At 43.2% G+C, this 26183-nt stretch overlaps 1 protein-coding gene and 1 pseudogene across 1 annotated transcript in view; both read left to right on the top strand.

Annotated features, from left to right (window-relative positions):
- Smchd1 (structural maintenance of chromosomes flexible hinge domain containing 1) overlaps positions 1-26183 on the top strand; it is a 116927-nt gene that overhangs the window by 87404 nt on the left and 3340 nt on the right. Inside the window, exons 36-47 of the mRNA XM_005373146.1 lie at positions 2208-2339; positions 3423-3575; positions 7012-7138; positions 7288-7407; positions 10753-10838; positions 12899-13021; positions 16448-16638; positions 18535-18644; positions 18780-18850; positions 22238-22409; positions 23783-23941; positions 24395-24509. Of these exons, the coding sequence (XP_005373203.1) occupies positions 2208-2339; positions 3423-3575; positions 7012-7138; positions 7288-7407; positions 10753-10838; positions 12899-13021; positions 16448-16638; positions 18535-18644; positions 18780-18850; positions 22238-22409; positions 23783-23941; positions 24395-24509 (1559 nt within the window). The remainder of the gene's footprint in view (positions 1-2207; positions 2340-3422; positions 3576-7011; positions 7139-7287; positions 7408-10752; positions 10839-12898; positions 13022-16447; positions 16639-18534; positions 18645-18779; positions 18851-22237; positions 22410-23782; positions 23942-24394; positions 24510-26183) is intronic.
- LOC102004994 lies at positions 306-2191 on the top strand (annotated as a pseudogene).

The following is a 26183-nucleotide window of genomic DNA, read 5'->3' as shown; positions in this document are numbered from 1 at the left end:
AAAAACCCATAACTCCCCAGTGGCTGATTTCCTGGACACTGAAGTAGAGGAAGAACTCTGCAGGCAGAAACTCAAAAACTAAGTGGTCAGAATGTTTGAAGAGATCAAAGAAGAAACATCAATTCATAAGATACTTAGCTTGAAGACGACTTAAATGGATAAAGGATTTTACTAAAATGTTCAGCGAGCTTAAGCTAATTGAACTAAACGAGAAAATTCAAGACATAAGTGACTTTTGGCAAAGCATTAGAAATTAGGAAAAAAAAAAAAACCAAATACAAGGTTCAAAAAACTCAGTAGGAAGCATGGGTAGCAGTTTCACCAGTGTGAGGACAGTGTCAGAAATTGAAGGCAGTGTGAATAGACCATAAGATCAGTGATACCCTAAGCCTGACAAGGCCGCATGCAAGCTGCCAGATAACAAACCAGTTCAGAATTACAGGAAAGAAGGAAAAATTAGAAGATGACTTAAAAGGTACAGGCTTATTCACTGAGATCATAGCAGAACAATTTCCAAATCAAGAGAAAGCATTCGTTATTTAAATACAGTAGCGGGGCCAGAGGCTGCGGGCAGGAGGTGGCAGGCAGGTGGCGACAGCGGTGGCAGCGGGAGCTGGCAGAACGGTGAAGCTGGCAGCGGAGTTGATCGAGCTGGCAGCGCAGTACGCCGACGCTGTGTGGGACCGCGAGCTGGACCTCTGTGGATAGAAAACTCCTGTCATTGAAAAATCTAGGCACTGCCTAGATGGTACTGATTTTTCTGACAGATCAGGAAACTAGATGGTTTTCCTTTGTTGGGAAGACTGAAAACATTATTAGTGAACAGCAGAATATGCTGTCTAGGTGAGGGACTCGATCAGGCTCTGCCGAGTCTCGCAGAACTCCAACAACAGTCACGTGCAGCTGGGTGATTTGCACCCTTTGGCATCTCAAATTACTGACTTATCTGAGCATTCTAAGAAGTCCCGTAACAAATAAGAGGCATTATAGACTGTATGTGATTTATAAAGTTCCACAAGTCAGAGTACAGGATTTTCAGAAAGTAAAACTAAAAGAGCATCAGGAAGCAGAGAAAATGTTCAAGGGCAAATGGGGTGCACAGCTTGCAAAGGATATTCCCAGGAGAAGCAAAACTTGTAATCCAGGTGCTGGTTTGCCAACTGAAAAAGAAAGGTGGGCCCTCTCCAGGTGATGTAGAAGCAATCCAGAACGCTATAGCAAATACATCCACTGTGGCTGAAGTGGAGAGGCTGAAGGGATTGCTGCAGTCTGGTCAGATACCTGGCAGAGAACGCAGATCAGGTCCCACTGACCATGGTGGAGAGATGGAAGAAGTCATAGTTCAAAATGGGTCCTGAGCAGTGTGGCAGATGTAACAGACTCTCTTCGGATAAGTCTCGGTTTTTGAACACAGAATAGTGGCCTTGTTTGTGTCAGCAAAGTGGGATCTGTCAGCGTCATTGAAATGCTTGAAACTGCTTGTGATAATTTTGTAATGAATTTTGAAATCTAATGTCAGTTTTCTATAAATGTTAAAAATAAAGGCCACTCGCTGTGCTGAAAAAAAAAAATACAGTAGGTTTATAGTACCCGAAATAACCACAACCAGAAAAGACCCTCTCCAGAACACATCAGTTACAGAATTTTACAAGAGGAGGAGAAAAGCTTTACAGAAAGACAGCGAGGAACCTGAAAGGCAGGCTTGTCAGGATAGCATCGTTTCTCAGCACAAACTTTCAAGGCCAGGAGAGGGGAACAGAGTTCTTCATGCCCTAGAAAAAGATAGTTGACAACCCAGACTTTTGTATTCTTGAAAATTCCCCCTACCCCGGCATCAACAGAGAAAAAGACTTTCCATGACAAATCCCAGAGAAGTACTTGAGTTCTAAGTCGACACTGCAGGCAGGACTCCAGGGAATCCTGCGCAGAGACAAAGAGGCCACCAGCGCCAGGCTTGAGGGGCCCAAAGGAGAGGGCACCTCTACCTGGGAGATGCTTTCAACAAAAGGGAAGAAGGAAAGGAGTTACCACTGGAAAAATAATGTAATGACCCAAGTCGCTAAAAAATAAATAAACGAAAGTAACAGGAAATTAATGGAAATAAGTTTTAGAAAGTAACATTTAATTTTATATATGCCATCATTTCTTAAGTATTAATAGTAAAACATTAATAAGTTATTAACTAGCTGCTGCTTTTGTTTCATAAGGTTATAGTTGATGTGCTACCTAATCAGCCTGTGAAGTTAGTTCCTGAAATTCAACCTGCTACCCCAGCTGTTTCTAATGTTCGCTCAATTGCCAGTAGGACCTTGGTCAAAGATTTACGTCTCAATATCACGGTAATGTGTGTCACCTTTCAAAACTGCAAAGAGGAACAAGAAAAATTGTCCTTGATGTTTAGGTGCAAAATACTTACTGTAGAGTCAGAAAGATTGTTCAGTTTAAGTTTACAGGGGGAAAAAAGCTTATAGGGGAAACCTGCAGCTGAATTAAATATTTATAAAAACCTTTGTGTTTGGATCTAGAGAATGCATAAAGTTACACATTGAATCCAAATACACAAAAAACTGATGCCAGATGCAGAAGTCTGCCCACCTTCCATTCTCTTGTTTCATGTATGGATTGTCACTGTCTGTGAGCTGGGTGGACTTCTCAGTGTTGAGTTCCTAGAAGGGAGAAGCAGGTAGATAGATGCTAGAGGTCAGTCAGCCGGAGGCCCTCAACGCTGCTGATTGTCTAAGGGTAAGCAGCGAAAGGGCTGCCAAGAATGCTAACAAAAGCACGCACAGCGCGGTGGTGAGGGGCTGGGGGAAGAGCTCCGGTAGAATGCTTGCCTGGCGTGCGTGACGTCCTGCTCTTGGTCCCTAGCACCTGGTGGGACCCCAGTGCTGAGAGAGACTTTATGGAAAAGTGGGCCGGTGGGACACTGAACTCCTTTTAGTTTATTCTCCAGTTTTCAACAAGTGGTTCTTCTCTTCACCCACACATCCCGGGGTAAACAGTGCCATAGAAGTACGGTGAGGATCTTCAAGTCTATAGACGTGCCAAACACTGTCAGAAGAGTGTAAAATACCTCACACAAGCAGTTGAAGTTCCCAAGACCTGTTGTTATTTAACATTTTTTCACAGCAATAGATAGTAAAAGTACAACACATGAAATTTTAAAATGAGAGTCACTGTGATTTAGAAAATTAGGAACCATTGTATTAGAGATTTCTTATTGTTTTATGGTTTCTGGAGCTATTTTCTGCCTGAAATACAAACTTAAAGCTGAATTCTGTGCTTAGATTAAGAAAGATCAAGATAATTTAATTCTGGGCTTCTGTTTGTGTGTATTTTTTTTTTTTCTGATTTCTACATGCCTTTCTCTGTATAGTCTTCTAACTAGTTCTTATAGTTAGTTATTTTCTGCTCGTTTTAAGGATGCATATGGCAATCGTACGGGGAGAAATTTGGTTGGCACTGTGGTAGCTACCATTAAGGACTTTAAGGAGGAAGATACTGACACTCCACTCTTTACTGGGAAAGTTAGAACGCTTGAATTTCCCTTCACGAGTGGTTCTGCGGAGATCACGGTAAGTTTTTTTAATATTTTGTTCGTTAAAATTTCTACACTGAATTTTATAAACCAACATATTAAGATACCTGTTCTGATTTTGCTCTTAGCTATTACAAATTGTACTGAATCATCATTACTGGTAACAAGTAGCTTTCTGTTTATTTTCCTTTCAGTTTATTTTCCGATTTTTTTTAAGTGTTAGTGACAGTATAATGTTCATATTTCATTGCTTGTTGTGAGTATGTTGTTTGGTTTGGTTTGGATTTTTGTGATGCAGTGCTAGAGATTGAACTCAAGCCTTGCGTATGCTAGGCAGGTGCCTGCCTCTGCACTGCGTTCTCAGCCCTTCCTGTGTTGTTGTAAAGCTGCCATTGTGTAGACAGAACGAAATGCAGGCCACGTAAAGCTTAAAACAGGCTTTGTTTTTTTCTGAATTAAAAAATTTACTTAGCTGGGCGTGGTGGCGCATGCAGGAGGATCGTTGCGAGTTCGAGACCAGCCTGGGCTACAAAGTGAGCTCAAGGCCAGCCTGCACTGCACAGAGAGACCCTGTCTCAAAAAGACAAAAATAAAAAAATAAAATAAAACTTAAAAAAATAAAAAATTTACTTGTATCAAAAAATACACAATGTAAGAACCCCCTTAGTCATGGTATTTTCGTTCTTCAGAGACAACAGCAGTAAGCAGTATATCTAGGGGAGATACTAAATTCCATTAAAATAATAGGGCTATGTCCTTGTAAAAACATCTTTCTCTCCTGTTTAATCTGTCTCTGATGTCGTTCTTCATCCGTGAATATACACCTACATCATTAATGCAGTGACCACAGTTTATTTTTATCAATCTTTTGTGTAGACTTAGTTTCTTTCTACAGTTCGTTTTTTTTTTTTTGGTTTTTCTCCGGTACCGGGAACCGAACTCACGACCTTGCGCATGCCAGGCAGGCACTTTTGCCGCTGAGCTAAATCCCCAGCCCCCTACAGTTTGTTTTTAATAACAGTGTTTCCATAAGCTTTTTTCTAAGGGTATTTTTTTTTTTTTTTAACGTGGATTATTTCCTTATGAAATTGCTGGAAGCAGAATTGGTTGGAGATAGAATCTTCTTTTTTGTATAGAAGTACTTTTTCTTGAATTTCATGTTTAGGTTTTTCCCTTTATGTTGAGGGGGCAAATTATATTCACAGTGCTCCGACTAATACTCTCATGCCTTAATCTTCATACAGTCTGCTGTATATACTTCTGATCTTAATGCATTAGTGACTTAGCTCTTTCCCAATATCTGCATAAAAAAATCTAAGCTTCGTGCCATGTGTGTGGATATCCTCTTACCTCTAGAGGTCCTTGGTAGTTCACTGAGTAGACAAAATTCTCAGGTTCTACTTGGCTCCTGCATAGTGAGTGTGGGTGTGGGGTGTGTGTTTTTATTTTGTTTTTTTGTGTTGTGGTCACATATTGATTTCATATGTGTGGAGCCAGGTTCTTTTTGTTTTTGTTTTTTAATCTTTTTGAGACAGGGCCTCACTGTGCAGTTCAGGCTGGCTTTGAGCTCACTTTGTAGCCCAGATTGGTCTTGAACTCACAACGATCCTCCTGCCTCAACCTCCCGAGTGCTGGGATTACAGGCGTGCGCCACCACGCCTGGCTGGAGCCAGATTCTTAAATCTGGCTTTTAACAAATTGATGTTTTTGTTTTGTGCTGGTGATTAAACTCAGGCCTCCATTACCAATAAACCCACCCCAGCAAGTGATCAATTGTTTTATGGAAGTTTAGAAAACACTGCCCCAGCCAGGCGTGGTGGCACATGCCTGTAACCCCAGCACTCAGGAGGCTGAGGCAGGAGGCCTGCCACAAATTCAAGGCCAGCCTGGACTACATAGTTTGTTCATGGGCAGCCTGAACTATAAAGCAAGACTCTGTCTCCAAAAAAAAAAAAAAAAAAGAAAAGAAAAAGAAAAGAAAACACTGGCCCAGAATATAATTAGTATTTGTAAGTTTACCACATTTCTTTAAAAAGAACATGTATTGTTTTGTTTCATATTTTGAAGTTGCTCAAGTTTGTTAATTGCGTTACTCAGACTCTGTATGATTTGCCTACTTGATCTGGAAATTTCTGACAAGTGTCTCAGCTTCATTCTGATGGTCATTTGTCCATTTCATGCATGTCGAATCTGTGTTGTACTTGGGTCCACTTTTGAGTCTTCATTTTTCTTTGTTCCTGTTGTACTCTATATCCCTTTTCTAAGTAGTTGTACATCGAGGATTACAAATTATAAAAGTTTGAAATATGAGAGCTACTGTAAGTGAGACAAAAAGAAAAAGATGGTGTTTAACTACATTTAAAGTTAAACTATGCATCATAAACATATCTAAAACAGAATTAAAAGTGTTGATAAGGTGATGTGACTAGAGATTCATTACCTAATTCTCTAGTAAAGGGAAATTTGATACTTGATTAACTATTATAACTAGTCATTATGTTTCTCATTGTCATCCTAGAAAATACATTTACAAAGAAGCATTCCGTAATCATCTGTTCACTGTATTACAGATTAAAGTGGTAACTGTACATTGTATGAATTGACAGCAAATCAGACTTAGTACTGAAAGCAAGTGGTTACCTGTGTGTTGTTTTTAATAGGGACTTTGGTAGGGCTACTGGAAAATAAGCCCACATTTGTGTTCAATACGTTTTAAGAACAGCTTCCAGAAACTGAGTGAGAATTGCTTTGATAGTGAGCTTATATTTTCTGTGTCATAGATGGGTCTACACTGTTCTATCGAGATGTTTTTTAATTTTTCTTTCTATCTGTATATTGTCCTCTGCCTACCAAAGTAGTTAATAGTTCTTGTTTTCTGTAGAACAATGAAAAAACATTTGGGCTAAGATATTTTGTATTTCAGCACTTACTAGTTACATACTGTGATCTTAAGCTAAAGTACATTAAGGGTTTTGTGCATTAATAAAAATAAAATTTTAAAGGACAGATATTCAGAGCTTTTGAGAACCTCTTGTTCTTTCACCTGGGACTGGTGGATCTGTTTCCATGGTAACCACTGTAACTTAAACTCAGCCTTGGGCTTTGGGCTTTTCTTTGTGATTGTTTTTATAACTTTCAGACCATTAGCTATCTCATACTGCTTCAACTTAACGGTTAAAACCAAAATTTTGCAGCACAAGATCTAAGTGGCCATTGATACATCTGGTATGAAGGAAGATATAATTTTCGATTATATTTGTTTTTTGCATATGTTGTGTTGATAAGATCAGAATGTAAAATGTTTTATGTCTTGGACGGTGGTGGTAATGATTTAATATCTTAAAGCGTCCCTCAGTACCTTTTGCCTTTAAATTTCACCACTTGCTTGAAGGCAAACTGATGAGAAATAGAACCCTGAAAGCTTTCTTTTTAAATGCTTTTTTCTTTCCCCTCCTCCTTTTGTATTTGTGCAGAGTCTCGTGCTGGCAGAAAACAGTCCTGGGAGGGATAGTACTGAATATCTCATTCTATTTGAGCCCCGTCTCCCGCCTTTGACAGCAGCACTGGAACCGTATATCCTACCGTTCATGTTTTACAATGGTGAGTGTCTAGAGATAGAACTACTAACCCTGCTGTCAGCGGTACTTCAGGTGACTTCACCCTACCTCCCGCTAACATCACTTCGTGACATATTTTGGAAAAGTCCCCATTTCTGAGCTGATTAAATTGTCCGAATTTTCTTATCCTAGATGTTAAGAAGCAGCAACAAATGGCAGCACTTACGAAAGAAAAGGATGAGTTGTCTAAGTCTATTATCATGTACAGAAGTGTATTTGAAGCCAGCAAACAGCTTCTTGATGAAATGAAATGTAAGTCATCTTACATCCAAATGTAATAAACTTACACTTCAGGGAGTGGTGGAAACGGTGAGATACAAACCCAGCTGGTTTGGTTTTGTGACCAGAGCCTGCAGTTAGGTGTAAACATGACCAGTAAGTCAAACCTTTACATTTTTAAAAAGCATGAATGTCTAAATGCCTCATTTACCTGGGTATCTATCCATCTCATTCCCTAGATATGGGAAAGTTTCTGCAATAATTTTAGCGAGTAAATTTTTTACACCATTAGTCTGTGCCTGTATCCATTCCTCAAGGTCAGTGATCTTTGTTGTCTTTTTTATTTTTTTTTTTTTTGTTTGTTTTTTCTCCGGTACCGGGAACTGAACTCACGACCTTGCACTTGCCAGGCAGGCGCTTTTGCCACTGAGCTAAGTCCCCAGGCCCTCTTTGTTGTCTTTTAAAGTCATGTAGGAGCCTTGAATCATCTTTGGATTGTCTCCCGTTTCTTCAGTATTAGAGTAAATGTTCTAGAACATCAATCTTGTCTTCAAGACCTGATATTATGTCTTCTGATTGATCTCGCCTACTGCCAGAATTCCCACCGGAGTGTCTCCTTTCTGGGATTTCCACTTGATGTCTTTTTGTAGCGTCTGACTCTTGACTGAGGTGGTCTTTCATCGCTGGCGTGGCTCTGCTGAAGCCGTTCAGCTGCTTGTTGGTATTTTCTTTAAGCTCATCTTAGTGATTGATTCATTCAGCTACTTATTGGTCTCTTTTTTGAGTTTATTGCCTGGAAATTCATCTACTTCAGGGTCTATGAGATTCATCTCTGTGGAGTTAAGAATTTTGGGAGGCATTTTGTTGTCTGTTGTCTCATGATTCTTGGGTGTTTGTGTTGAATGTCTTAGATCAGCTGGGGTAGAAGCCTCTGCCACTGTAGTAGAGATCTCCTTGGTAAGCAGCTTTCCCCCTGTGATGTGCTGTTGGTTTGGGTCTGATTCAGTGTGTAGGCACCCACTCGATCAGTCTCTGTTGTCGCCTTTTGAAAAGAAAACAGCTACCAGTAATGTTAACATCCAAAGGACCAGCCATATGCCAACACATCGTTTGAAACTTGCTTAAAAAATTTTAAACTCTCAGTAACTCAGGAAGATGAAGGAAGCGTAGTGACAAAATAGGCTGGGAAATGGAAGGAAAAAGAGATGAAATGAAAAAGGAGAAAGGAAAAATAGGTTTTGACGGTACTATTTTTATGGCAGGACAGAAGGGGGGAGGGAGAGGGGGTGTGAGAAGATACGTGTGGGGCAGAGAGAAGGAAGGGAAGGAAATACGAGTGGGAAGGGTGAGAGGCTTAAAGGATGTTGAAAGCAGTTACTGAACTAGCAGTAACCCACAGCTGGAAGACTTGGAAAATAACTCTGGGGCAGGAGAACCCAGCAGATGAGTTAAATCATCGTAGAAATTGAAACAGTAACCAACACCCTTGCACAGTTACACCCACGTGCCCCCACCCCCACTAGGAGTGACGAGGGTCTGAGGACCTGCGCAGGTGGCTGAGTCCGCCTCTCGCGGCGGCTGAGGCTGGTGTGAGGCGGGGTAAGTGCTCCTGCGTATTTGGGAGCTTCTGTTGTTTCCAGGTCTGTGGTGAGGCATTTGCCCTGCTCCCTCCGCTGAGTTTCAGCCTGGAGTTCTCAGCCAGCTGTGGGCTTACGGAACACGCAGCCCTGCCATGCTCACTCCATCTGCAATTCCAGTCCCCTTACCTCACCTCGTCCAAGCTTCTGTGATTTGAGTGGTGTCTGCGCTTAGGGAGGATGTTTTCTCAGTGCAGGTTGTGTCCACCCTCCATGTCCACTGCCCCGAACCTCTGATATATCTTCAGCACTTGTTTCCCGAAGGTCCAATGCTAGACGGGCAGGGACCGTGTAGCTGCACCTCAGAGTGGACGAAGGCGCTGGAGCGAGTGCTCACTGGTGGCCTTTGTCCTCCTTCTTTCTCTAAGAGTTTTGTACATTTCACACAAGTGTGAAATCTCTGTGATTGGGGTCTGTTCACTGTTATTACCACAGATTCTAGGCCATGTTCTTATGGGGAAACTGCTGTGGACAGTAGTGTCTCTGGACCTGTGCTAGGAGAATCGCCCAGAGATGATGGGCAGCTTTTCTTATTCTAGTTTTCCCATTTTCTGTGTTTCACCTATTTGTGGTCCTGCTTAGGGTTCACTTCAGTGGTGGGTGAGTCTGCTACTTCAGGTAGACGTGCTGACCTCGGTGTATATCTCAAGCGCCCTGTGGGTGCTGCTTCCTTTGCATGGCCACAGTCCCCTTCCATCCTCTGTGTGGGCCAGGAGGCAGCCCTGTCATGCAGGCAGTTCATTGTTCATGGGACTGTCTGGGTCAAGACCTTGTGGAGATCTCAGTCCATAATCGGCTGGCTCCAAGGCAGGGTAGCCTGGCACAAGGGCAACAGTTCAAGGCAGCAGAAGACAGCAAAAGCAGCAAGAGCAAAAAGGGCTGAACAACTAATATGAAGACAACAATATGCAGTATAGCAACCATTGTTGAATTCCTACCATCTTGAAACTCTGTTTCCAGTTTTTTTATTATTTTTTATTCTCTTCTTTTGATCAGTCTCACATTCTTAAAACTTAAACTGAGCAACTTCATTGAAGATAACAATATGTAATATAACAACCGTTGTTGCTGGGCATGGTGGCCCACGCCTGTAATCCCAGCACTCGGGAGGCTGAGGCAGGAGGATCATTGCGAGTTCAAGACCAGCCTGGGCTACAAAGTAAGCTCAAGGCCAGCCTGAACTGCATAGCGAGACCCTGTCTCAAAAAGACAAAAAAAACAAACAAACAAGAAGATCAGCCATTGTTAATGTCCTATCATCTTGTTTTGAAATTCTGTATTGTTTTTATTGTTTTTATGGGAGTTTTTTGTTTTGGGGGGGTTTTTTGGTACTGGGAATCAAACTCAGGACCTTCCTTGTGCTTGCCAGGCAGGCTTGTGCCTGAGCTATATCCCCGGCCCTTTTGTGTTGTTTTTATCTTCGTTGTTATTTTGCTTTGTTTTCTTTAAAAAATAAAATAAATAAAAATAAATAAAAAAGATTAAGAAACTTACCTGAAATCACTAGGAGTTTGAAGGATATCATACATCTCCTTTACCTGCATTAATATTTTTATTTTTATATGCTAGAGTTGAACTTTAAGATTTATAGTTTAATTTTGAACTTTGGTAATAATCACTGGTCCATGTCCATCAAGCATTTAAAGGGTGAAAAGAATTGAAAATTAAATACTTTTCAAAAATTGTTTTGGAACTACCAGAAATTGATGCAGTTGTTCTGTTGTTTTACTTTTACTTTTAGGCCAAGTGGAAGAAGCAAAGTTAAAAGAGGCTCAGTTGCGAAATGAACTAAAAATACACAATATTGATATTCCTACAACACAACAGGTATAGTGTCCGAGTGTATATTAAAGATCTTTGTATAAAACTTACCATTTATGTTTTACTAGGAATGCTATGGTCACTGCTATTTTAGGGTACAAAGGGATGTATATGTACATTATAATCTAGTCACATACTAGACATTAAAAGGAGTTAACAAAATGATACAGTACTCTCTTCCAAGAAACTGGAGTTTGTATTTTTAATATGATACCAATAAATAGTTAATAATAAACCAAGTATTACATTAAGAGGCTGCATGAGCAATAAAGAATAGATATTGTGAAAGGGAAAGAGACTGCTCAAAAGGAAAGAACAACTGGGATGAGGGAAAGGAGAAAAGAAGGAAGGGGAAAAGGAAAATATATATATATATATATACATATATATATATGCACACAGACACATACATACAAGATAGCTAAGGTAGTTATACTACTAATTTCTGTTGTTTTATTAAAAGGAACAATTAATGCTTAATATTTTTTTTGACCAATTTTGCATGCTTATATCTGGTAATCTGAACAGCTACTTTGGAGACAACAGTATGCAATGTAACAGCCATTGTTGAATTCATATCATATTTTTTTTGAAATTCTGTATCGTTTCTATTGGTTTATTAAAAGGAACAGTTAATGCTGTTAAATTGTTTGACCAGTCTTGCATACCTGTATCTGGTAATCTGAGCAACTACTTTGAAGATAACAGTCTGTAATGTAACAACCATTATTAATTTCCTACTACCTTGTTTTGAAATTCTGTATCATTTTTACTTTGTTGTTTTTTTAATTCACTTTAAAATTTAAAAAAAATTTTAAGAAGATCACTGAAAAGAAAAACCAGTAAACATGGTAGTAAAGAAAGCAAAAGAGTGGGCTGGGGATATAGCTCAGCAGCATAAGTGCCTGCCTGGCAAGCACAAGGTCCTGAGTTCAATTCCTGGTACCACCAAAAAAAAAAAAAAAAAAAATAGGGCTGGGGATTTAGCTCAGCAGCACAGCGCCAGCCCAGCAAGTGCAAGGTTGTGAGTTCGATCCCCGGTACCGGAAAAAAACCAAAACAAAACAAAAAAAAAGAAAAGAAAACAAAAGAAAGTATCAAAGTGCAGTATCCATTTCTGAAAACTTAAGTTCTTTATATTTGTAATTCATTTCTAAAGAGAAGTAGTATTGGTGGTCTGTTTCTTAATTAAGGTAAAATTCAGTGTATAGCTGAATGATAGAACTCATGCTTACTTAATATGTGCAAGGCCTTGGGTTTGATCCCAAGCATCACTAAACCAAGAAAAAAAAGCATTGTATTCTCAAGCTGAGGGGAGAGCTTGGTGACAGTACTTGCTTAGCGCAAGTGTGACCCTAGGTCATTCCCCCAAGGCTGTGTGTGTGTGTGTGTGTGTGTGTGTGTGTGTGTGTGTGTGTGTGTGTGTGTGTGTGTGTGTGTGTGTGTGTGTGTGTGTACGTGTGTGTATACGTGTGTGTTTGCTTGCAGTGCCGGGGGTTGTTCCAGGGCCTCAAGTATAGCTAGGTGGGCATTCTTCCACTGAGCTACATCCTCCGTCCTTTCTTAAAAAATTTTTTTTATTTGGCCGGCCAGGTACATTGTGCTTACTTACCATTGTTTAATGGTAACACCTGGAGCTGGGGATTTAGCTCAGCAGCAAAGCACCTGCCTGGCAAGCGCAAGGTTGTGAGTTTGGTTCCCGGTACCGGAGAAAAAACAAAACAAAACAAAAAAAATGGTAACACCTAATGAAGCACAGCACGGCATCTGTGGAGAAAATTTTTTATTTTGAGACAGGGCTTTGCTAACTTTCCCAGGTTGGCCTTCCCCTTCCGATCATCTTGTCTCAGCCTCTCTGGTGGCTGAGTCGTCAGTGCTGCCACACCCAGCGTGAGATGGGAGCTTTATATGGCCAGCTCCAGGCTGCTTGGTCGTTTTTTAAGTAATGCCCGTGATGAACTTCATCTTCTCATGCTCCAAATTGTTGAGTTTTCTCTGCTATCCTCGTTAACTGCCTGTTACAAGAGTAGCTGGCCTTGCAGACCATTTGTCTTCATAAATTACAGATGGAACACATTGAAGCACTTTTGAAAAGAAAGGTAACAGAACAAGAAGAACTGAAGAAAAGACCCAGAAGGTCATGTACTCTTCCGAACTACACCAAAGGCAGTGGGGATGTTTTGGGAAAGGTAAGTCTGTAGGAAGCAGTGCGTTCTCTATCTTGGGTAAAATAGTTTATTTAGAAGTGGCAAAGTGTCAGTTTCTTTGTAACTTTAAATTTGTTCCAAAGCCAGGCATAGTGGCGCATACCTGTAATCTCAGCACTCGGGAGGCTGAGGCAGGAGGATCGTTGCGAGTTCAAGACCAGCCTGGGCTATAAAGTAAGCTCGAGGCCAGCCTGAGTTGCATAGTGAGACTCTCAAAAAGACAGACAGACAGACAGATAGATAGATAGATTAAATAAATTTATTCCAATAAATCACGTATTCTCAGTACTATGATAGGGATTTGTCAGAGTTTAAAACGGATATTTTCCAAGTGATTTGGCACATGCCTATAATCCCAGCACTTGAGAGGCTAAAGCAGTATGATCACCACAAGTGTGCCTGGACTACATAGCAAGACCCTGTCTCAAAAAAATGGAATAAAATAAAACTTAAATCCACAGTTGTTACTGCTAGTGAGAACTGTGGCAGAAGCTGTGGACACCTACATTCAAGGCTTGTCCATTAGAGATACTTCCTCATCATAGGGCTTTGTGAGGAGCCAGCATTTCTACAGGGAACTGAAATTTAAGGTGGAAAATGGAAGAGAAAGAAATAGCAGGTATTTTCTGAGTTCCAAGTCTGAAATTTTTAAAGAGCAGTTGTCTAGATTTTTAAGAAAAAGAAGAACAAAAGGAACCTTCCTTACATTCCCTGCCAAGGGCGTGGGTGCCGCTTTCTCTGCCGCTGCACAGGAGTGCGGCACGTTTCCTTTCAGCACACCACTGTGTAGTCTCGCACACTGTGGCGTTTTTCTAAGTTAGAGTTTCTGTTTGTAGTTTTTAAGGCCTCTAGGTGTCGCTTCATCTTACTCCGTCTTTCTTACCTTGTTTCTCCTGCTTTCAGTGCCGTTGAGATGTGCAGTATGTATTACACGTGTGTTACTTGTAAGTTTTCCCATTTAGTAGTCATCTTTTTGCTTTTCTACCCCATTTTGCAGTAAAGCGACTGAAGTGGAAGTTCAAAGAGGGTAGAGGTCCTGCTGGGGTTTGCTCAGCTGGCCGGTGGCAGAGCCAGGGCTCCCAGCAGCAGTTGACTCTGGAGACTGCTGCCTGCTTACACACAAGTCTTTCACAGTCCCCGTTAGGACAGTTTGTAGGGTTTCTAGCTTGCGCATGAGGAAACTGAAGTTCAGGGACCTTAAATACCTTATGAATCTATACATTAGAGGCCGGGCTTGGAGGGGAACCAAGGCCTCTCTCACACCAAAGCCCGTGGTGGTTTCTGTATATACTGCACGTGGGGTCAGAAGTGCAATACAGGTGCCAGGGATATAGCTCAGTGGCATAAGCACCTGCCTGGCAAGCGCGAGGACTGGAGTTTGATCCCTGGTACTGCAAAAAACAAAACAAAACTGCAGAAGTGTAGTACAGCCTGATAGGAGGAGGCAGCCAAGACTCCACGTCTGCAAATGGAAGAATTCAGTGTAGTCATAATTGTACAGATAGTTCTATGTAATGTTTTAAAATGTTATTCTTGGATGGGGATGTAGCCCAGCTGCACAGATGCCTGCCTGGTAAGTGCAAGGTCCTGAGTTGGATTCCTGGTAACAAAAAAATAAGTAAATAAAAGTTTTAAAAAATGTTCTTCTTCAGAACTAGCTTCTAGACAGAAACAACACTGATCAAAAGCATACAGACCAGTGGTGGTGAACCTTTTGGAGACAGAGTGCCCGGCAGCAACCCAGAACCCACTTACCACGAAGTGCCAACACTACAGTAAATCTGGAAACTGAGGTGTTAGTTTAAACAAGCAGCTCATGCAGTAACATCTTTTGTCGTGAAAACACAGCAACGCAGGTGCTGTAGGCTCGCCACCACCGAGGGAGAGCAGCAGCGGTAACTGTAGAATGTTTAGTTTCCACATTTCAGTGGCTCACTCAACACCAAATTCCGCAGTACGAAGACTGCTGCCAGCATCTACAATAAATTTCAGGAGAAACATACTTTAAAGTCTCTTATTTAAGTTGTTTTTTGTGTCTTAAAAATAAAGAGGAAATCTTTGAAATTTCATTTTATATAATTTCTCTCTCTTCCCTCAGCAGTACAAGTTCTGTTCTCACCATTAAGAGACAAGTTTCTAATCCTTCCTAATCACTCTTAAACTTCTTTTAAAAAATCTCTTTCTGGCATTTATCCCCATTTTCGACACATAGTAAAGAAGTGTGATGGGGAGCAGTGGGAGGTTCGCCTCTGAACCCTGCAGCACACTTCTAGCGTTGTGAACACCTCCAGTACCATGGGCATGATGTAGTCTTTTCCTCCTCAATTTCAAATATCCCTGAATGAGGAAAATTAGCATCAGTTCTAAGAGTTCTTTGATTCAGTTGAATATAATGAATACGCCCTTCTAAATAGATTTTGTGCCATTGTTACAGCATTTCAGAAGATCTGCTTATTACAAATAAAAATTATTTTTTCTGTTTATATTTTATTTACCTCCATCTGTCCTTCCTACATTGGCTAGAACATTTTTTCACCTTCATTTATGTGTACTAAGTTTTTTACAAGTCTGTTTTCTGTTTTTCCACTAATTTCTAGTGAATTGGGAAACAAGGGCAGACATCATAATTTGTCGAACCATTGCACCAAAGAGTCTTACTCCTCAGCAGGTTTGTGGTACAGTCAGGCTGGGGGTTAGATAGGACCGAATCATACCGACGAGTAAGGTTTTGATCCTAGTTTGGTGATTGTTGAATAGGAATGCTTGTGGCTAAAGTATTTGTAAATAGGAAAGTGATTATTTCTCTTAAACTGCAAAGAAGTCAGAAGCTAAAGAAGTAAGTCTCATTTGTGATGTTCAGTTTTTGTTTTCTGAAATAAATAGTAAAATATAGGATAAAATATCTACTTGGAAGGGTATGTTAACTATGTTTTTGTTCAATTGAATCTTTTTTTTTTTTTTTTTTTTTTTTTGGTCTTTTTGAGACAGGGTCTCGCTATGCAGTTCAGGCTGGCCTTGAGCTCACTTTGTAGCCCAGGCTGGTCTCCAACTTGCACTGATCGTCCTGCCTCAGCCTCGCGAGTGCTGGGATTATAGGTGTGCGCCACCATGCCCAGTGAAAACCATTTTTAGCTGGCAAATTCTAATGTTTTTATTTGCCCACCTGAAAATTAACTGTAGTTTAATCTATGCAAAATGTTTTCCAAGATTTAACAGTAGAAGAGAATTTAATATATTCAAGTCAGTACTATAAGTGTTTATATTTTAAAATTTTTTTTTAATTCCTGTATTACAGGAAAGTACTTTTGCTCTATAGGTTAAGGCTTTTAAAATGTTTAGTATCAAATTTTTATGATTATTTTTAAATTTCCTCCTTGATTTTTATTCTTGTCCTGGACTGGGTCACAGATCGCACACCTGGCGCAGATTGAAGACGACAGAGCCGCGATGGTGATCTCCTGGCACCTGGCGAGCGACATGGACTGCGTGGTCACTCTGACCACCGACGCCGCGCGCCGCATCTACGACGAGACCCAGGGCCGGCAGCAGGTGCTTCCCCTCGACTCGATCTATAAGAAGACGCTTCCCGACTGGAAAAGGTCAGGGAAGAGTGAAAGTCTTTGTCTAGTTTGTTGATAATATTTTGGACTGCTGGGAGTCAAACCTAGGACTTCACTTATGTTAGACAAGAGCCCTACTGCTGCGTTAATCCCCAGTCCACCTTGGTTTCTATCAAAACACTTAATTTAAAAATGATCTCTCAAGCTGGGTGTGGTGGCACAAGCCTGTAATCCCAGCACCTGGAAGGCCGAGGCAGGAGGATCATTGTGAATTCGAGGCCAGCTTGGGCTACTGAAGTGAGCTAAAGGTCAGCCTGAACTGCATAGACAAAAAGATAAAAAATAAAACGGATCTCTCAGAGCCAGGGGTAGTAGCAGCACATGCCTATACAAGTCCCAGCTGTTGGGGAGGCTTAAGGCAGGAGGATCATAACTTCAAGGCCAGTGGACAACTTATTCATACTTTGTCTCAAAATAGTTTTTTGTTTTTTGGGTTTTTTTTGGTACTGGGACTTGAACTCAGGACCTTGAGATTGCCAGGCAGGTGCTTATGGCACTGAGCTATATCCCCTGCCCAGTTTTTTTTTTTTTTTAAAGGACTAAAAAAATAGCTTAGTGACAGGTCACTTGGCTAGCATGTGCAAAAGCCTGGGCTGAATTCCCAAACCCCCATTCCCAGTAAAAATAGTTCCTGTGAAAAACAGCTACAACAAATTGAGAAGTAACTCAGATTATCTACGGTTTTGTCTTTCTCACAGGTGTGCTTATTAATACCAGTATTGAAGTGTATTTGACAATATATATGCTATGTTTTATTGCCTGTTAAATGTTATTTCTACTACACGTGTGCCATGTGTGAAAATGCACACATAAATCCAAAGAAGATCTTTGGTCTCTGTAACAAGACAGTTGGAAGGATATTTTTATTGTTACAAAATGTAGAACCCTTTTATTTGGAGTAAGGCTGGCGATGATGTACCTTTTATCCTCTTAGTGTCCTGTGGAAATAAACTAGCATCTCAGCAGATAGAGTCTGTTGGCAGAACTGTTCACAAGTACTAAATTGCCAGGCTGTAGTGGGGTCTGAGCAAGGGCTTGCAGGAGAACCAGAAGTGTGCTGTGGTAGCAAACGCAGGTTATTTTGTTTTATAGTCTAAAAATAGGTCCAGGAAATAGTTGAAATTTAAAGTCAAATCTGTTGGTTTTCCCAGATCTCACTCTGCTGAAGTACTAATATTCAGGGCCAAGGTTTGCTCTAGAAATTAAAATCCCTGTTCCATTCCTAGCGAGTGCATCACTCTCCGCCTCCCTCCTTTACTTCCTCTTCTCTTCGCTCCCTCTCTGCTTTCCCTGCTTTCTTCCTTGTGTGCAGGTTTCTGCTTCTCCCTGGGATGAACGCTGCCAAAGCCGCCATCATCCCCTCCTCCTGTCCCAGTCTCACTGCTCGGAGCCCCGTTGTCCCGTGGGCTTTTCCTCTCTGGGGCAGGATGGAGTCCCCGCACTGTTTCCTCCTTCACCTGCTCTTGGTCTTTCTGAGACAGGGTCTTGCTGTGCAGTTCAGACTGGCCTTGAGCTCACTGTGTAACCCAGGCTGGTCTCAAACTCGCAATGATCCTCCTGCCTCAGCCTCCCAAGCACTGGGATTACAGGCATGCACCACCACGCCCAACCCCTGCTCTTGGTCTTGGGCCTTGCCCATCCCTTGCCCCTTCTGTGCCCTCTCCCCACAGGGTCTGCATTTGGGTCAGCTTTGTATAGTAACTGTTGGTTTAGGGTATCGTGGGGTACATGAGGAATGGTTATGTGGTCAAAATAGTATGTGGCGTGTCATGTGTTTTTCATATTCTTTGAAAATGAAAAGATATACTCTGTTTAATACCTTTATTTTTTCTTTTCTTTCCTTTTTTTTTTTTTTTTTTTTTTTTTTAAACTTAGACCTTTACCTCATTTCCGAAATGGAAAATTTTATTTTAAACCCATTGGAGATCCTGTCTTTGCCCGAGATTTGCTAACGTTTCCAGATAATATAGAACACTGTGAAACAGGTAAAGGTTATTGTGGTAGCTTATTTTGTACAGATATTACATTTGTGATACAGATATACGGATTACTGGTGATAAAAAAACTTACTAGTTTATAAATGTTAGTTTTATTAATATTTAATTCTGTAACTTTTTCAGTATTTGGTATGCTGTTAGGAGACACCATCATTTTGGATAATCTTGATGCAGCCAATCATTACAGAAAAGAGGTATGTATTTAATTTCCCTGTAATTCTGTAGGTCCAATTCTAATTATTTTTACATTTTAATATAGAGCCAGAAAACCAGGTGTGGTGTCACACGCATGTAATCTCAACACTTGGGAGGCTGGGGCAGGAGGATCATTGCATATTTGAGACCAGCCTGGGTTACAAAGTGAGATCAAGTCAGCCTGAACTGTATATCGAGACCCTGTCTCAAAAAGACTCAAAAAATATATATATATATATTGAGAGAGAGAGGGAGAGAGAGGAAGAGCCAGATACAGAAATACTGTGTGATGATGCAGATGCAGATAGTCGACTAAGATGCCTTTAAATCTTGTAAATTGATTAGCAACTTAAAACAGGTAAGTACCTATGAATGAATTGGCCAAGGTGCAAATTAAATTGCCCAAGCTGGGCTTGAAGTTGCAATCCTCTCACTTCAGCCTCCAAAGCACTGGGATTACAGGCCCAGCACCAGCACGCCCGGCGAACGGTGTCTTAATAGCGACAGTATTAGAAAAGGGCTACTGCCAGGTAGTGTTGGTGGAAATACAGTTTGATATGGCCCATTTGCATCACTTTGCTTGGCCTGCCAGAATAAAATGTCGCGGGTTGGGAGGCTTCAATCATAGAAGCCGATTGTCTCACAGGTCTGGGCTGAAAGTCCACGTGTGGGGCGTCAGCAGGGTTAGTTTCTCCTCAGAAAGCTGAGTGAAGGGTCTGTCGCAGGCCTCTCCCTGCCTTCTGGATAGCTGTCCTCCCTGTGGCTCTTCACGTGCATGTGTGACTGTGTCTCCGTGTCCCCCTTGTGATAGAGTCCCAGTCACACTCGATGACGTCTGTGAATGCTAGCACTAAGTAAGGTCACTTGCGGAGGTCCCAGGGCTTAGGACTGCTCCATAAGGATTTGAGGGAGTGTCATTCAGCTCATGGTGCCTTAGGAGGGGAGTTTGTAACAGAAGTATTTCAGTTATTAGCGGACTTTGCAGAGGATAGTGGCTTTAAACAGTAACAGCTTATTAGTCCTCAGGGCCTGGCTGGCCCGTCGTTCTTGGGAAGGGGACACACAGCCGGCACCTGGTGCTGGTCGCCGCCTAGCCACTCAGCTGGCACAGCACAGGGGCTCGGGAGCCTGTCTGCTGGGGTTTTATTCTCACCCACAGGGTGAGTGAGGGTAATGCCATTTAGGGTTTTAGAAGTCCTAGCAGGCGAGTGATACATATACCTGATTTGTCGGGAGACTGCAGCAGAACAGACCAGCGTAGGCAATGTAGCAACACCTTGTCACCAAAAAAAAAAAGCATAGTTGAGAAGTTGTGCCCGGTGAACCTTGTCAGGTCATGCAGATTGAGGGACTCTGTTCATCAGGATCAGCCCTCACGCTCTGAGGAGGCGGGGCCCAGCTGGAGGGGCGGGCATTGGGGATCCCTTTCCATGGTGCTATGCCCTCCTCTCCTGCATCAGGAACTAAGCAGTTTGGGTCCATTATGGACCAAACCCTCTGGGACCAGGAGGCCTGTGTGTCCTCTGCGAAGCTGTGGGTGTCCGCTGCTTTGTATCAGGGATGGGAGAGCTGAGTAACACAGCAGTGCCTAGAGGCCAAGTACCCAAACTGCAACCCAGACCCACTTATTTATTGCAACGCCGTGCTGTTATCCAGTGCCCACTGCTAGGGTACTGCTGGAGGGACTTGGCTCAGGGGCGGACAGAGAGGGTTCTGGGTGCCCTCTGCAGCACGAGTGCCATAGTTTTGCCACCACTGCTTTAGATCAAGTGCTATGCTTGACTTGATTTTGACCCCAAAACCACATTACTGGTGCAATACTGGGTGCTTACCTTAGCCCTAAGGCTAACCATTTTGTATTCAGGAACATTCTGTTGGCATACAGGTAGAGGATGGAAACAGTTTTTATTTTCTGACCCTTGAAGTTTCAGATTAGAAATATTCCTCAAGTTCTAAGTTATTCTGCAGAACAAGTTGGTTCTTACTTCATCATCCCTGTGCTGGCTGAGAGCACACTGGTGGCTGGCTAGGCACCAAGCCAGGACTCGAGCCAGGCTTTCTGTGCTCACCTGTATGCTGTTGCTCACCTTGTGATTGTCTGGACTTTCTCCCCAGCATGACGTCTGGGTTTCCAGAACCAGTGTCCCCAGCAGTGAAGGCAAGAGCTGCGTGTCTCCTAGGTCACAGCCTAAGAAAATGTAGAGCCTATGCAGTTAGTCTGGCATTGCCAGAGTCTGGGCCCACGGACGGGCAGGACGTGGCAGAGAGGTGGGCACAGACTCCTTTCCAGGGAAGAATAGCCACGAACTAATGGCGGTCTTCAAACTACCCACGGTTTAAAATAACCCTAGAGACCTGCTCTGGCAGATGTCCCCAAGAATCACGCAAGGGTGTGGCTAGATGTGACTGTGGTAGTGCACACCTGTCATCCCAGCTGCTGGGGCGGCAAAGACAGGAGAATCACAACTTCGAGGCGTCCTGAACAAGTTCTTGAGATCCTGTCTCAAAACAAAAAGGGCTGGGGATGTAGCTCGGTGGTAGAGGCACACACAAGCACAGGCCCTGGCTTAATTTCTAGTACTTCCTACCCTGCAACAGAAGAACAGTCACTAGGATGTGAGAACTTGATTGTAGAACACTTTTGGGCGACACACACCTGTAACCCCAGCCCTCTGGGGGCTGAGACCCGCAGTTTGGAGCCCCACCTGGACCACTTAGCAAGACCTTGTTGAAACATAGGAAGCTGGGGAGGCAGCTCAGTGCAGAGGCCTCGGTTCAGTTCATAGTCCTGGAGAAAAGGGGGACAGGGCTGAATGTCCATCAGCTGCTCACTTCAGTCATGGTGTGCGATGTGGCCGCTAGAAAGAACAGGACAGGTATAAAGCATGGTAAAGAACAGGTATAAACCACAGTAACACAGAGTATTTCATGGAAAAGTTGCAAAATGCTGTGTAGGATAAGTGACTTCACAGACTTTAAAAGAAGATGTGTTGTGTACTGCTGGACATTCCAGAGGAGTTTCACTTCTTCCTACTTCATATGTTACTTATTTAAAAAGGAGACCTGAGACTGTAGAGTGAGTGCCTAGGATTCCTGTCCCTCTCTCTTCTGTCCTGTTGGCCAGGCCTCCAGTTTCACTTTTTCCGTGTGTGGTATCACTGTTCTAGTTGAAGCTCACACTTGAAAACTAGTGTGATCCACCTCCCGCTCTCTGGGTTTCTCCTGCTTTATTTTAGCCTGTTAGCTTGTTAGTAACAGGAGCTTATTAAGTTTGTGAGAATACTGCCATGATCGTGCCATTCCTCCTCTCAGAAGCCTTAAATGATTGCTGTTTTTGAAAGGCAATTAAAATAAGCTGCTCACTCACGAATACCCTTCTCACGTAGGTGGTTAAGATTACACACTGTCCCACACTGCTGACCCGGGATGGAGACCGCATTAGAAGTAATGGGAAGTTCGGGGGCCTGCAGAATAAAGCTCCTCCGATGGACAAGCTCCGGGGAATGGTGTTTGGAGCCCCAGTTCCCAAGCAGTGCCGGATCTTGGGGGAACAGATAGGTAAGTTGAATAAGTACCTGAGTAACTGCCTTTTACCTGTTGTCTCAGCTGCGTAGGAGACTGAAGCAGTGCGATCCTTTGAGCTTATGAGATCAAGACCATCCTGGGGAACATAATGAGGACTCATCTTTTTAAAAAGAAAAGGAAAAGAACAAGAACTGATCTGTTATATTAAGAAATAGGATTTCAATCCTTGAGTACCTGAATTTTTGTGGACTTTTCTATAAGGGTAACGTAGCTCTGACGTTCTGGTTTGGACATTGATTTTTGTGGCTCGTTCGTGTGTAGAATCGTTATTATTGTGTGTACTTAGAACACACGGATTGAATGTGGAATTAGAAGCATCACCAGGGCAGGAAACCAGTCTTTTGATCTAGACTTCTTTTTCCTGAGCCCATTTAAAAAAGCAACGATAAGGACCTTGTCAGGAGCGAGTGTCACACAGAGAATGTGTGTTTAAGAGTGACCAGGCAGTTTGAGCACCTCTACCCGCGGGTCTTGATGAGATGCTCAGCCTGATGCTCTGCATCTGGAGAACTCCAGAATCGAAGCATTTCGGACGAGGGAGGCTCGGCCTGCGATCAGGTGCGCAGAGGTGGTGCACAAGCACACGTGTGGCGTGCTTGTTCCCCCCACGTGTATGTCCTCAGAATGTTCTTGACCCTTGAAGTATAACATACCTCACTCTATTTGGCGTATTTTGTGCTCTTACCAAATAATTTCCTCCAAATAGTTTCTTCCATGGTTTTATGAGTGTTTTGAATGTTAAATATTTTACCACGTGTAGTTCTGAAAGTTCCGTGGTGAAGGTGAGAGTAGAGTCTGATAGAAATGGCGACTCCCCCGTCCTCCTCCCTCGTGCTTCCCGTGTTCATTAGAGAGCACACCGCCGCCAGTCCTCGCGTGGGAAGCAGTGGTTCCCACGCACACTGTTCACAGGCCTCTTCCGTTGTCCCCCTCTGCTCCTCCTCTAGCTGTGTGGGATTACTTGGACCCTTTTTATGAGGCGGGATATACACTGTGAGAGAGTGATCCAGTGACCAAGCACTTCTATTAGAAAATCCTGTCATGACACAGAAATAGTGAGTCAAACCATCCGGAAGATTAAAATGGACAGCTTTCTGCTGTCTCAGCTCTACTTGTATCTTGTTTTTTTACACGGAACACTGTGTGGCTTTAAAGCGGTTCCCAGGATGAGGCGTAGCGCAGTGGTGGAGTACTTACCTAGCCCTGGTGCGATCCCAGCGTTGAGAAAGAAGGGGGAAAGTAGTTCGCGCGTGTTACCTGCAGGTAGCGCTCGGTGTTCAGTCTTCTTCCTAGAGCTCGGTGAGGTGTGGCGCCAGGGCTCTGACCTGGTGTTGGTTCCTCCGCAGATCTCCTGCAGCAGTACCGCACTGCCGTGTGCAAGCTGGGCAGCGTGAACGAGGACCTCAACGGGCAGCTGCAGTACCTCCACACGCCCGACATGAAGAAGAAGCAGCAGGAGCTGGATGAGCAGGAGAAGAGCCTGAGACGCATAGAGCAGAAACTGGGTACTTCACTTACATTTGCTCAGGTGCCTTTTCTTTGTGTAGAGGTAAAATATTTAAGAGTAAAAAGGCCAGCTATAAAAAGAGCGAAGCAAGGAACAGTAGCACACCCTTGGAGCTCCAGCACTTGGGAGGCTGAGGCAGGCGGATCACCAAGAGTTCGAGGCCAGCCTGCACTACATAGCAAGACCCTACCTCAAAAACCCAAACCAAAAGAAGAAGAACAAGAAGAAATGTGTAAATGGTCTGGAACTTAAAATGGACGAGAAACCCTTGACTAACACTGAGTCATCTGGTAAATGGTAGTGCGCTGTTCTCTAGCCTGGGGTGGTGACAGGCACGCTCAGAATTACTCTTGAGTTCCTCTTTATAAACTAAGGTCCTTTTCTGGTTTCTTTTCTTCCATATAATATTGCCGTTACGGAGGTTAATTTTCTGCGTTCTCTCTCTCTGTAGGTATGACTCCCACACGCAAGTGTAACGAGTCGCTGCGTCATTCGACAAAGGTTGAGATGACAGAATGTCCAATTCCTCCTAAAAGAATGAGAAGAGAAGCCACCAGGCAAAACAGGTGAGTGTGCTCTGAACTGAGAATTATTACTGAGTAGCTCATCAGTGGAGCACAGCCAAAAGGCCAAGAAGCAGTGGTGCTTGGTTTATCAAAGCTCCTGGGCCATCGGACTTCAAAAACTGGATAATGTGTAGTGCCCCTGGCTCGAGAGGCTGAGGCAGGAGCATCACAAGTTTGAGACCATTCTAGGCAGCTTAATAAGACCCTAAAGCTAAAAAGGGCTGAGAATATCTCAGGACAAAGGCCTTGCGTTCAGTTCCAGTACAGTAAGTCCCCGAGTTACAGACGCGCTGCATTCTGGCAGAGCACTCAGAATTCAGATCCATAAATGCGACGTCATGAGGCTGACACAGTGTCTTCACTTGGTTTGCATGTTATCGTTCTGCGCTTCCTAGCAGCGCCTCCGCATCAGCACAGCTTTTCCTCCCGTTTCTGGGCGCCCTGGGTGCTGGCAGCGCTGCACTGCTGTACCCGTCACGCTGAGCGATGAGCACACGGCAGCGCAGCGGGACCGTGTCTCTGGCAGAGGCGCAAGCTGCCTGCCGCCGTGTGCACGTCTGTTAAAGTTCAAAACGCGGGTGTTCAGAAGTCGGAGGCTTACTGTGCCAGAGAGACACCAAAAACATGCATAAATTGCTGATTTCCCCCTTGAGCCATAACTGGGATCTTTAAAACAAGAAAGACCCAAGCAGTGATGAGGCGCAGTAGGACAGCCAGTTTCCCGAGTGACTTTCGTCACAAGGAATAAAAGGACCAGGGTGGGGCCGCTGTGTTTGCCGTCCCCCGGTGGCCGCCCTCACGCTGGAGGGCGCACTTCTTTTCCTACTTTACCTGGCCGAAATTCTCTCCAGAGCCTGTTTCTTTCCTTGCCCTTTAATAAAACTTCGCTAAGAAAGAAAAAAAGATGTAATGTGTGTGTGTACCAGTTCCCCATATGATGTATATACTTACTAAGCATTATAAACACACACTGATAAAAAATTTTTAACTCTTACCCTATTCCCAAGAGTAAAATATAATTTTACTTTTTTTTTTTTTTTTGAGATAGGCTGTGTCCTTCAGGTTAACTTTGAACTCGCTGTAGCATAGGCCAGCCTTGACCTTGCAGTGATCTTCTTGCCTCAGCCTCTGAGTGCTGGGAGTATGGGTGTGAGCCACCATGCCCAGCTGTAATTTCTCTTTATAGTGACTTTCGCTTAAATATATTACACTTGGCTTCATAGGGTCAGCGGTTTGATAGACATAGAATATGCAAAATCACTTGTGTATGACTTAAAATTCTCTTATAATATTTGATTTGGAGAACCAGGTACCACTTGGATAGCTCACTAAAAACTTTAGAAGCCAAGTATGAAGAAAAAGAAGCCAAATACGGTGGCACACTAGTAATAGTAATCCTAGCCCTTGGGAGGCTGAGGCATGAAGCCTGAAAGGTCAGGACCAGCTTGGACTAGGAGTGAGACCCTTCTGTCCAGAAAAGAAACAGAAGAGAAGGCTTTTGCAGTCCGACTCGATGAGAACTGCCCCTTCTGGGCTGGCATCAGCAAGGGCCCCTACCGCAGGACGCCGGTTACTCGGGAAGGGCGGACAGAGCCCCCTTCATCCGGGTCGCCGCGGTGCGGTGCCCCCGCTCCCTGGGGCCGGGCCGGGCGGTCTCCGCGCCGTGGCCGTGGC

The sequence above is a fragment of the Chinchilla lanigera genome, unplaced genomic scaffold, assembly GCF_000276665.1.
Source record: "Chinchilla lanigera isolate Chin_1 unplaced genomic scaffold, ChiLan1.0 scaffold00001, whole genome shotgun sequence".
NCBI classification, from domain to species: domain Eukaryota; kingdom Metazoa; phylum Chordata; class Mammalia; order Rodentia; family Chinchillidae; genus Chinchilla; species Chinchilla lanigera.
This window is presented reverse-complemented; position numbering and strand designations above follow the sequence as displayed.